Raw genomic sequence first — 12,816 nt, 5'->3', positions numbered from 1 at the left:
ACTGGGAACAATTTCCCACAATTTCATTAAACATGTACCATGACAGTAAAGCATGTTTCTATTCTATTCTATTCGAGTTACAACTGCCTGTTTTTTAATGTTGAAATGCTGAAATTTGCCATGCTGCTACAGATGACTGTTAAAGGTAAAATCAAAAGCTTTGCAATTCAAGATATCAACAGTCTTTCGATTAAACTGACCAAATATGATGTCCGTCTGTAGTAAACATCCAGATGTTTTAGCTCATAAACAGCAGTCACCTCTCACCTCTCTCTGGACCTTCTGCGCTGTCTCCTCAGCTTGTCTCAGTTTGACCTTCAGGATGCTGATCTCCTCCTGTATATCAGATGAGTCCTTCTGCTCAGGTCTGGACTGGAACACCGTGATATAAGAGTCCGCCTTCACCTGGTTGTCCTTTTCATATTCAGTACTGCCCTCCGCTCTGACTGCCAGATACACGTCATCACACCTGTTTGCCATTAGACAGAAGATCTGTTGGAACAGTAGCTTCAGGAGACAAAGTGAGATATATAATAACACCCTAAAAAAAAAAAAATACCCGCTCGTCCCTGCAAGCGGTCTATCCTTCAAGCTCAGGTCTTCTACCAGAGGCCTGGGAGTTTGAGGGTCCTGCGCAGTATCTTAGCTTTTCCTAGGACTGCGCTCTTCTGGACAGAGATCTCCGATGTTGTTCCTGGGATCTGCTGGAGCTACACACCTAGTTAGGCAGTCACCGCACCTAGTGCTCCGATTACCACTGGGACCACCGTTACCTTCACCCTCCACATTTTCTCAAACTCTTCTTTGAGCCCTTGGTATTTCTCGAGCTTCTCGTGTTCCTTCCTGATGTCGCTGCCATTCGGAACTACTACGTCTATCACTACGTCTCCTTCTGTTTGTCTACCACCATTTTGTCCGTCTGTATCTGGAAGTTCCTCAGGATCTTAGCTCGGTCATTCTCCACCACCCTAGGGGGCGTCTCCCATTTTGACCTCGGGACTTCCAGGCCGTATTTGGCACAGATGTTTCTGTATACTATGCCGGCCACTTGGTTATGGCGTTCCATGTATGCCCTGCCTGCTAGCATTTTACACCTTGCTGTTATGTGCTGGATTGTCTCAGTGGCATCTTTACACAGCCTGCACCTGGGGTCTTGCCTGGTGTGATAGACCCCAGCCTCTATGGATCTTGTGCTCAGATCTTGTTCCTGTGCTGCTATGATTAGTGCCTCTGTGCTGTCTTTCAGTCCAGCTTTGTCCAGCCACTGGTAGGATTTCTGGATATCAGCCACCTCCTCTATCTGCCGGTGGTACATACCGTGCAGGGGCCTGTCCTTCCATGATGGTTCCTCCTCTTCCTCCTCATTCTTGGGTTTCTGCTGCCTGAGGTTTTCACTGAGCACTCGGTCAGTTGGGGCCATCTTACTGATGTATTCGAGGATGTTTGTTGTCTCATCCTGGACTGTGGTGCTGACACTCATCAGTCTCCCAGCCCCCTTCCTTCCACTTAGCGTACAGGCTCAGGGTGCTGGACTTGGTGTGAAACCCTCCATGCATGGTCAGGAGCTTCCTTGTTCTGATGTCAGTGGCTTCTATCGCCTCCTTTGGCCAGCCTATTACCCCAGCAGGGTACCTGATCATGGGCAGGGTGTAGGTGCTGATAGCCCGGATCTTGTTCTTACCGTTCAGCTGACTCCTCAGGACTTGCCTGGCCCTCTGCAGGTACTTGGTGGTTGCAGCTTTTCTAGCGGCCTCTTCATTGTTCCCATTTGCCCGTGGGATCCCCAGGTACTTGTAGCTGCCCTCTATGTCTGCAATGTTGCCTTTTGGTAGTTTGTTTCATGCATTTATTTTAAAAATAATTCTATTGAAGCATGGTTGAAAAGCAATGTCTGACTTTCATTGGTTGACATTTATAGAATTTTTATTTATTATTACTTTTGTCAGATTAAGGTTATTTCTGTGACCATTGTGAGATTTTCTTTTATTGACTGAAGGGTACCAACAATTTTGTCCACATCTGTATCTATTTAATATGCGCACTGAAGGACATATCCTGGTCAAAAATGACTCCAAGATTCACAGTGTCACTGGAGGCCAAGATAATGCCATCCAGAGTAAGAATCTGGTTATATACCATATTTCTAAGATTTTCAGGGCAGAGTAAAATAACCTCAATTTTATCTAAATTTAAAAGCGTTAAATTAGTGGTTATCCAGGATTTTATGTCTTTAGGACATTGCTGCAGTTTAACTAATTGGTGTGTTATCTGGCTTCATGGATAGATAAAGTTGGGTGTCATCTGCATAGCTGTGAAAATGTATGCTATACCTTCTGGTGATACTGCCAAAAGGAAGTATGTATAATGTAAATAGAACTGGTCCTAGCACAGAACCCTGTGGAACTCCATAATCAACCTTAGAGTGTAAAGACGACTCTCCATTTACATGAACAAATTTGAGTCCATTAGATAGATATAATTAAAACCACTGCAGTGCAGTACTTGTAACACTTACGTCAAGTTCTAATCGCTATAATAAAATATTATGGTCAACACTATCGAATGCTGCACTGTGGTCTAGCAGGACCAGCACAGAGATAAGTCCACCGTCAGAGGCCATAAGAACATAAATTGTAACCTTTTGTCAGCCTGGCTACAGTGCTTTAGAGAAACCTGGGGTTATTCTTATTTCGTCAAACAATGATGAATAGTGAGACGTTCTAGCTTTATGGGGGACATTTTCAAAACAATAAAGCAGCAAACTATTTTTTCAGGCTAAATAATGAACTTCTAAATTTGTGATATGCCATTTCCTCTCCAGCTTACAAGTTATCTTTAAGGTTTGTGTTTAAGAGTTACACCAGGGAGTTAAGTTCTTGTGATCTGGTGCTTTCTTGTTCAGAGGAGCCACATTGTGCAGAGTCGTACACAGTGAAGAAGTAAAATTATTAACAAGACCTTGATCTTAGTTACAGTGCTTTCAGAAAGACATCTGCTGTTATGAAATCTATTCCCCATTGCCGTGTAATTCATTATTGTAAATTTAAATATTATTAGGAAATGATCAGACAAGCTCTGAGCACAAGATCCACAGGGGGTGGGGTCTACCACACAAAAAAAGCCTCTGGTAGAAAACCCAAGCTTGAAGAATTTTCGCACATTTTAAGAGTCAGAGTGTCAGGTGTAGGTGGATGTTTTGACTGAAGCTGCTCAGGTCACTCACGTGTCTTGTTGTTGTTGCAGTTCCTCCACCTTGTTGTTCAGCTGTTTGTTGTCACTAGTCAGATTCTGATGTTGGTCTGTTAGAGAGTTGAACTCGTCCTGCAGCTGAGTGACCTCACCTGTATCAGTAGACAAAGACTGATATCAGTATTGATTAACTGACTAATAATTGTCTTATTGATTCTAATGAAGAAACAAACACGTTATTACATCTCTGCATTATTGGTGCATCAGATGTTTGTTCACTTTTTTTCCTTCATCTCAGGTGATAAAGGTCCCATCTGTTAGTTACAGTTCTCCTACTTAGTTACAGTTACTAGTACTAAACCTTAGATAATGCAGGTTAATATTACTTAGAGTTATAGTTACTGTGTTTAGTTGCAGTTACCCTGTGTCAGTGTGCTGTGGCTCTTCATGCTCAGCTCAGCTCTCAGTGTTGTCACCTCAAGTTCGTACTCGGCTGTTGTGGCGTGCAGACGCTGTAGCTCCGCCCTCAGACGGCATAGCTCTTCCTGAAGGGAGGCAATGTCATTCTCTCTCTCTGCTGCTGCCTCCTCGGCTGCCTGCTGCAGCATTAGCACCTCCTCTTGAGCTGAGCGTAGCTCCTGCTGCACCTCCTCCAGCTCGCTTTCCTTCTCCTCCTCCAGACTGTCCATCTCCTCCTGGACTGAACGCAGCTGGGCTGAATGAGTCAGACAGCGTGAGAGAATTAGAGTGAGAGTCAATATCACAGTTTCAGAGTCTCAGAGAGTTAGAGAGTCAGAGTCAGTGAGTCAGTCTCAGAGAGTCAGAATCAGAGGGAGAGTCAAAGTCAGTGAGTCAGTGTCAGTGAGTCCAAGAGTCAGAGTCCGAGAGAGTCAGAGTCAGTGAGTCAGAGTCTCAGAGAGTCAGAATCAGAGAGAGAGTCAAAGTCAGTGAGTCAGTGTCAGTGAGTCCAAAAATCAGAGTCCGAGAGAATCAGAGTTAGTGAGTCAGAGTCTTAGAGTCAGAGTCAGAGAGTCAGAGTCAGTGAGTCAGTGTGAGAGAGTCAGAGTCAGAGAGTCAGTGTCTCAGAGAGTCAGTGTCTCAGAAAGTCAGTCCGAGTCAGAGTGTCAGAGAGTCAGAGAGTCAAAGTGTCAGAGAGCAAGAGAGAGTCAGGGAGCATCAGAAAATCAGAGTCAGAAAGAGTCGGAGGGTCACAGTCAGAGACAGTCGGAGAGATCAGAAAGTCACAGCGAGTCAGAAAGTCAGAGAGAGTCAGTGAGTCAGAGTCTCAGAGTGTCAGTGTCTTAGAGATCAGAGAGTCAGTGTCAGAGAGTCAAAGTGTCAAAGATCCAGAGAGAGTCAGTCAGTGAGTCAGTTTCAGTGAGCCAGAGACAGTGAGTCAGACTCACAGTCTCAGAGTGTCAGACTCTTGGAGAGTCAGAGTCTGTGAGTCAGTGTCAGAGTGTCAGAGCATCAGAGTGTCATACTGTCAGAGTCAGGGAGGTGAAGGAGCTCACCTTGCAGCCTTTGGATCTGCCGGGTGAAGCTCTCGGCCTGGTGGGCGCTGGCCAGCCGCTCCTCCTCTAACAGACCTTTGAAAGGAGAAATGATATAGAATAGAATAGAATAATCCTTTAATTGTCCCACATGGGGAAATTTGGGTGTAACAGCAGCAAGAAAGACACATATACAAACAAACAGTACACAAGACACAGAACAGAAACATACACAGTTTTCACATATTTACATCAAGGACAAAGGTTACCAAAAACAGAGTACTGTACCGTTATTAAATTGAATAAAATGAAATACAGATAAGAGGAAAGTTACAGAGCTGATGTAAACCTCTATGTTTGTTGGGAGCAGTTTTGATTGTGCTCCTGCATAACAGGAGATGCAGAAGGAGTAACAACCATGAATATGAAGCAAAGTGACGTTTCCTCACCCTGTAGCTCCATGAAGCTCTCCTCATGTCTCTGAGACACCTCCCGTGTCTCCTCCAGCTCCAGCAGTAGCTGCAACACCTGAGCCTTCAGCTCCTCCAGCTCCTCTTCTTTACCTTTATCGCCGCCTTCCTCCTCATCCTCAGACTTCTCTTCCTTCACCTCTTTCTCATCCTCCTCCTGCCCCTTCTCTCCTTCACCCCCTGTCTCCTCCTTCTCCTCAAGGGACTCCCTCTCTTTGGCTGTGAGGGTATCTGCCAGCATGATGGGCTTCTCCTCCTTCAGCTCACAGAGCTCATCTGCTCAGAGAGGAAGGAGACAATGAAGAGGCAGAGGAGGATTTTTAACAAAGAGAGATGAAAATACACTTCTCTTATTTTGTAGGAGTTTCCAAATAAAACAATATTTATTTTAAAAGATTATAAAACCATGATGTACTTCTTTACTTGACCACCAGGGCTCTTCTTAATAAACCAGGTTTCTTCTTGTTTGTCACTGAAAGTCATACCCTTTATTTTAGTGGGAGATAAATACCGAAACTGTCTGAGGTTTTCAAGCAGGTTAACAGTTTTTATCAAATATCCTTGTTTTAAATACTTTAAAATCCTCTAAATTTACTCAATGTCCAAATTTTTTGTGTGCTGTGCTGCAGAGACATCTGCTGGATTTAACCTTTATTTAATCTGGTGCATCATTAACAGCAAATCATTTAAAGTGAGGGGCAGGGAAAAGGTAAACAACTGAATATACCTGACTTCACCTGGCAGCAAAACACCTTTAAATGTGTGTACCATCAGCATAAAAACAACAAAAGAGTTAAAATCCCATAAAATAAGATAATTCTAATATAATATTTCATATAAAGGAGAACGTGTTTCTCTTAAATCAAAAGTAATAATTTGAATTCCAGCGTGCACCTCAGTCTGCACCTCTGACACACATTTGAAATGTCTACACCTTGTTCTAGCCTCTATGGTTTTTATGTGAAACAGGAAGTGCTGAACATAAGGTGAAGATAAAATAAATGTAAGGTAAAATAAATGGGACTAAAAATGAGGACTCTGACGCTTATCCCTTCACACAGACACACGCACACACAGTGACTGACCGGATGGGTCGAGGACCTCCTCGATGACAGGCGGCAGCCGGAAGGCATCCATGTTTCCTCTGATTGATGGGAAGCTATAGAGATGAGGGGGTCAGAGCTCCAGAGGGGTGAGGAGGGGAGAGAATGAGGCAGATGGAGCCCAGGAAGGGTCCTCACGCTCCGGGTAGAGAGAGCCGCTGCAGCCCTTTCATCCTTCTGGAGCTGGGAGGGAAACACAGGGGGAGGAGGGAGAGGCGGTGAGAGCTGCGACAGATACTGCATCACGAGGAGGCGGGCAGCGTGCAGGCCTCAAACACCCACTCTATCTCCACATGTCTCACTCTGCAGCTCTGCTGCCTTTTAACCACCAACCCGCATAACCTCAGTGAGAGGGGAGCAAACACAGCATCTCTCTGCGGACACCACTGCCACAAGAACCAATCAACAGCTACCATGGGCGGCTGGTGTCATCTATACAGTTATAAATTGGGACCGCTCTTCATGACAAATGACTGAAATAAGAATTGACCACAGAGATCACCTGGACCACTGAATCCCTTAACTCTCAGTTTGCTGGTATGTTACCTACAAATAGCGCTAACCTTTAGCAGACTGTGAATAAAAGAGGGCTATCGGCTGTTTGCTTTGTGCCATCAGTTTTAGCATTTTGACCCATGAGGTGCTATGTTTTGTTTTCAGAGGGCAGAGCCTCACAGACACAAATACCTGTGCAGTAACATCCAATCAAAATCTTAGAATTTCACTGGTGACCAAAACTGGAGCTCAGACTTCTTGGATGGCCTGTTAGTAAAATTAAACATATGACTTATAAAAACATTTCCCCCCCCCATACAGACGTTATATTTGATATGAACCCCAGATAAACTTTTGCAGTCTTCTTCTTTTCCAGCTTATAAATCTATGTCATCTGCATGTAGAAACGCTCTTATTCTTCCCATTCCTGTCTTTTACTTCCTTTTACTTATCTTTATGATGTAACAGAAGTAAAATAGTTTCAGGAAGTGGGAAATTATGTACAGCGCACAAACCAGTTTCTATCCCGTCTCAGACTGTAAACATGTTTATTTTAACAATGAAGTCTATTGGTCCTGGGTCACTCCTGGAGCCTCTAGTGGAAAGTAGAAGAACTGCTAGTTTGGAGCTTCAGTGCTAGCTTCATTTATTAATCTTGGAATGTGTTTTACGGTTCTGTGCAGTGCTTGTTCTTCATCAGTGTGGCCTTTGATGATCGTTTAGAGAGGTTTGTTGGTCTCCAGAGATTGGTTGGTTGGGAAAGGCTGTCAGATTTAAGGCTGCGGTTGTGTTTACCTGGAGCTTGGTATTCAGATTATATTTATTTAAAGTTTAAACCCTTCAGAGGAAACGATCCACCTGATTTCATGACTTAAACCTGAATGTCAAACTGCTCCTCTGCTGAGATTTTAAAACACTCTGACTGTAAATATTTTCAGGGACGAAGCGCTGATGAGAACACACATCACATTTCCCAATTGAAAGGATGTAAAGCTAACTTGAAACCTTCAGTCACACTGCAAGTACTCATGCATTCTGCATGTAAGTGCAGCCGTTCAGGGATAGTTTAAAGGGACCAGCACACATTTCTGTCTGATGCCAGGCTTCTACAAAACACTCCAAAACACACAAAAGACTAGAAAAACAGACACAGCACGATCAAGTAGGACAAAAAGACTGATGAGAACACGGTGCTGATACAGAAGCATCGATTAGCTTTGACACCTCAGAGTTCCCAGCTGATGTGGAAACTCAAACATGAACACTGAGGCACAAACAGGAACAGCTTCAGCAATGTTAATCTGATATATCTGCGGAAACTCCTCATGTTGAAGGTTTTACACTGAGAGCAGCTCTGACATGAGCTGGATTACAATCTTATCCTCACTATTACACATTAATACCACCATGTCATCACCCTCTATATGTGCTCTGTATGTGCTGTCCTGCTGCTGATATTAAAGTCCTCATTCATTGGTCTGTGTCATTTTGTTGAGCTTGCACTGTGACCATAAAGCCTGAAATCCCCCTGTTTCCCTGTCATTGTGCCTTCATAAAGGAAAAGTTTAAATGTCATTCCTTGGATTTTCTGCTGGAACATCCTCTCCCTGCCTCATTGCAGTTTTAAAATGCTGAACTCTTCCATTAGAATCAGCTAACAGGCTGTGGCACGACCTTTTTCTGCTGCTCAAACACAACACATACATGCAGGATGAAGACGTACCTGATGCAGATCTGCTCGTCTCTGAACCACTCTCTGTGGTTTCAGGCTTTGCTGCAGACCTCCTCCTCCTCTTCCTCCTCCTGTTGTCCTATATTTCCTCCTCAGCTGCTCTCTCAGCGTGATGCAGAGTGACGTCACTACATGCTACAGACGGACAGAGGCCATGATGTGAATGCACAATCAGCCTACATGACGTCATTTATTAACCCATTCCTGCCTCTGATCTGCAGTCAGTGAAACTGAAGACGTGTGAGTGGCTGCAGCTGCAGACATAACAAGGATCACATTTCTGTGGCCCAGGTTATGATTCACCAAGTGGTCAGACAGAAACAGTGTTCAACTCTAACAAGGCCATGTGAAGCAAAACAAACACAATAATGACAAACACTGATTTTATTTCAGTCTTGATACAGAAAAAAAAAGACTGATATCAGTATTGATTAACTGTCTAATAATTGTTTTAATGGGGAATAATTGTCTTATTCCCCATTAAAAGTAATGCTTCACTGCGGTTTTAGTCTCAGCTGAAAGTCTCTGGGTCGCACCTGCAGGAGAGATTTAACACAAGGTGACACAGACGCTCTGCAAGACTCGTTGGCTCTCAGTCGACTGCCGGTGAAAATGGAAACGCTGCAAACTCGCTCACTTCTGTTGCTAGGCAACACAAATCCAGGCTGGATAACATTAAAGGCCACAAAGATGAGAGAGGAGGGAAATGAAAGCTGAGCACCGACCTCCCAAAGATCCAGGAAGCTGCAGGGTTAAAACTAAAACTCCACCTGAAGGTTCAAAATCCCCACAGAGACAGAGACCAGAATCACTGACATCTACAGTGAAGGGGTTTCCAGTCCGCTCATTCCCAGTTTCAGAGTTTTCCCAGAACCTCTGAGAGCAGCTCTGTGGCTGACAGCCTCGCTGAACCCACATTCAGCAAACGGGATACAGCACAGATGAGCTTTCACTTCATAACGACACAACAGCAACTCTTGATGATAACGATAATAATAATAATAATAATAGTGTGTTTGGGACCTCCTGCCTTAAAACCAGCAGTTCTTGAGCCCCCTGGTGGCCTCTGCAGGTGGTGGGAGGAGTCAAACTAAGTGAAATAAATAGAAATAAACAAATTTGTATTTTTTTAAAAAAAGCTCTGTTATGGTGATGAAGGGTAAAAGGTGTAGGGTGTGACCACTGCAGGACCACCTTCAGGAGAACCACTGCATGAAAGCAGCTTTCCTCTGATTGGCTGCCCTTTGCCTGGCTTCCTCTCGCAGCTGTGAAGGTTGAGAAAACAAACTGTAAAATAAATAAATAATCTTAAAATAAATAAGTCCTGATGAGTAGTTAGAACCTCGAGAGCGGAGTAGAGACAAGCTAATGGGTCTGACGAAGACACCCCCTCTGTGTGACATCACAGATATCCCAGAGTAGAAAAAACGGCATCTGCATCCTGATGTTTTGGCTCAAACTGAGCACATTATTATTAGAAACTGCGTGAAAGTTTGTGACTGTAGATCTGAAACTCTACATTTAAACGATGGCTCTGAAGACTCTGAAACTTGGAGGGGAGTAAAAGATTAAACCGTCTCTGCTGTCTGAGTCTCTACTTCTGTCTGAAGCTCAAAGATGTTTGTAGACGCGCTGTGTTAGTGTGGACGTGCAAACAGGACGTGAACACAGTGAGAGATGCTGTGTGTGCTCAGCACTGCAGGGTTATGTAAAGGCTCTAAATCACTCAGCTGGACTCTTTAAACTGGCTTTCAGCCCTCACGTCACTGTCAGAATCACAGGTGACCTGAAACTCATGTCATTGGACAAAGGAAGGAAACACAGGCAGGCACAGAAAGAACCGGCCAATCAGGAGGCCCCAAACTGGAGGCTTTGTCCTGTGAGGAAACGGTGCTAACCACTGCAGCACCTGGAAATAATAATAATATTAATAATAATTGTAACATGGTAGACTAATGTGCCTGTGTTAATTCAGCTCCATATTATTATGTGAAGTTGCACTGGGTTGGGAGTGGTTTTGTGTGTGTGTGTCACATTTTTGGTGAGCCAATGGCTGGAATGGGGTTGGACTAATTAGAGGCAGGTGTACTTGATTGCACTGATACACTGGTCTACTTATAGCCCACACTACAAACACTGCTGTGTCATTTTGTCTCTCTGTGCAGGTATGTAATGTGATGAAAAGAGATTTGATATGTTTGGGATGGATGGGTTTTGCGCTATGAATTTTATACTGAAGGTGTCATTTTGTCTCTCTGTGCAGGCCAGGGCCTATTATATGCCACAGCCTAAAGGCAGCAGAGTTGCAGAGGCTGGAGTGACCACTGGCTATATGCTTGCAGGGGTCTCCAAGGACAACTTCTAACCCTGTTAAAGGCAACACGCGGAGTGCAACTGGCCATGTGGCATAGCTGGCTCTGGCCTTGGGACTAAGTGTTTTTATACGATTCATAAATGGGACACTGGACTGTTTTATCTTTTATCTCTTGATATTTTTTTGTCAATAAATTATATTTTAGAATTTTATTGACTCTCATCTTTTTGCCCACGACTGAGACGGTTGGTCAGACCTAGAATCGTTCTTTGGGTGTGTTACATAAGAATAAGAATAAGAAGAAGAATAAGAATAAGAAGAAGAATGATAAGAGGAAAATCAGCTGTGCACTGTGCATGCTGTGTGTTTGCGCTGCGATGTGACCTGGTTCCTTCTTCAGTGGTGCTTCAGCCGGTTTGTGCTGCCCTTAGAGCTCATTAAAGAAACATGGAGCGACGCAGCAGAGAAGAAGCTGAGCTGCGCGAGACGGACGGTTAGAGGACGCACGTGAACCATGATTTTCAGCTTCTTAGATTAAATCCTAAAAAACGAGTTAAAACCTGAATGATCAGTCAGAATCCCCTCTGAGCGCTCGTTCTGATTTAATTCAGAGGTGAAATCACGGAAACATGAGTATTTTTTCCTGATTAGTTTCAATTCTTGATTTTTTCCCCGTTCTCATCGTTCAGGTGAAGTTCTGAACTCTGAGCTCAGGTTACCCGAAAGCTGCTCTGACTGCAGGAGCTGTAATAAATTATGTTAGTTGTGAATTTGTATGATTTCCTGATAACATGAACGTGCAGATGTTTGTTTGATTAAAGTGGAGCGCATCTGCAGTTGTCGGACGGCGTCATTCAGAGGAAGAAGCCAGTCTTACAGCTGATAATGACATGAAAGACATTTTACACAAACATGATGAATGAAGAGAGGCTGTTCTGGAGATTACGTGTCACCAGGGCTGTATCCCAATTCAGGGTCTGCAGCCTTAAAGTACGCATCGTTAACGGTCCACAAGGGCCGCGCACTCAAAGACCGCTAAGGCCGGAAGTGCGAGGCTTCTGAAATGGGACGGTCTAGCCTCGGTCGCGTTGCCCAGGTTGCCTAGCAACCATGATACTAACAGCTGGAAACGTTTCATACAGCTTTGTTTGACAGAAATGAAGGAGAACATATTTTGTTCATTTGTTTGTTTGTTTCTACATGGGCTTTGATTTGATAAGTATCTAAGGCTGAGACCACAGGACTGTAAAAACATGATATTGGGCTTCATTTCTGTACTGAACAGTCATTTTAAGATTAGCTAGTAAATAACAATTAGCTATGTTGTTCATCAGACTAAAGTCATCTCACTTTGGTAATATAACTATAATATGGCCAATATTAAAGTTATTATTTCAATCATTATTAGTTATTACAGCAGTGAATGAACTCTGTTTCAAATACTGAGCTTCAGTAAAGATTCAAGCTGCATTTATTTATATTTCCTGTCACCTTAAATCTTCATTTAAAGACAGGTTCCTTTGACACTGTATATATAAATGTATTATATATAAGAGACAACTATTGTTCTTTCAATATGTTGGCATTACTAAATTTGTCTCAGTATTTACTTTAAATATCCATGAAATCATCACATTCTCTGTAAGATTAAAGGTGGAGACAAGTGCAGTTGTAGATTTAGGAGTCCTGCTTCGTCACTCCAGCAGGTGGCGGCACTGCATCTCGATGTTTGCGGTAAACCACCATAGAAGAAGAAGCAGAAGCCGGAGGAGTGTTCGGTGGACGTGTGGCAGGAGCCGGTCACATTAGTGTGGGGTCTAAAAGGTAAACAGGTGAGTCCGCACCTCGTTTTTACCGGAACTCGCTGAATTCATGAGGCTAAAGCAGCTCGTGCATTAGCATTATCCCGAGCCGACACTCAGTTAGCTTTTGGCTAACCGCGTGCTCCTTAACCTTCAGTCACCAGGAAACCCTGTAGCACTGTCCTGACATCAGCTGTGTGTGTGTGTGTGTGTGTGTG

General features: G+C 43.7%; 2 protein-coding genes across 5 annotated transcripts in view; one reads left to right on the top strand and one right to left on the bottom strand.

Moving 5' to 3' along the window:
- Positions 1 to 5,393, bottom strand: part of LOC102214711 (coiled-coil domain-containing protein 136-like) — a 10,735-nt gene extending 5,342 nt beyond the window's left edge. Inside the window, exons 1-5 of the mRNA XM_005734306.1 lie at positions 5,132 to 5,393; positions 4,704 to 4,778; positions 3,611 to 3,904; positions 3,224 to 3,341; positions 268 to 469 (exon numbers count right to left, since the gene is read on the bottom strand). Coding sequence (XP_005734363.1) covers positions 268 to 469; positions 3,224 to 3,341; positions 3,611 to 3,904; positions 4,704 to 4,778; positions 5,132 to 5,393 — 951 coding nt within the window. The remainder of the gene's footprint in view (positions 1 to 267; positions 470 to 3,223; positions 3,342 to 3,610; positions 3,905 to 4,703; positions 4,779 to 5,131) is intronic.
- Positions 5,394 to 12,494: 7,101 nt separating this feature from the next.
- The window catches only part of sco2 (synthesis of cytochrome C oxidase 2), a 1,854-nt gene continuing 1,532 nt past the window's right edge, over positions 12,495 to 12,816 (top strand). For 2 of the 4 annotated variants that reach the window (XM_005734172.1, XM_005734171.1), the window contains exon 1: positions 12,495 to 12,620. The gene's annotated coding sequence lies outside the window, so the exon portion shown is untranslated. Of the gene's footprint in view, positions 12,629 to 12,816 lie in introns of all 4 variants that reach the window. The other 2 variants (XM_013911170.1, XM_013911169.1) reach the window with 1 other exon arrangement.

The sequence above is a fragment of the Pundamilia nyererei genome, unplaced genomic scaffold (genome assembly GCF_000239375.1).
Source record: "Pundamilia nyererei isolate P.nyererei 1_Seehausen unplaced genomic scaffold, PunNye1.0 scaffold00057, whole genome shotgun sequence".
NCBI classification, from domain to species: domain Eukaryota; kingdom Metazoa; phylum Chordata; class Actinopteri; order Cichliformes; family Cichlidae; genus Pundamilia; species Pundamilia nyererei.
This window is presented reverse-complemented; position numbering and strand designations above follow the sequence as displayed.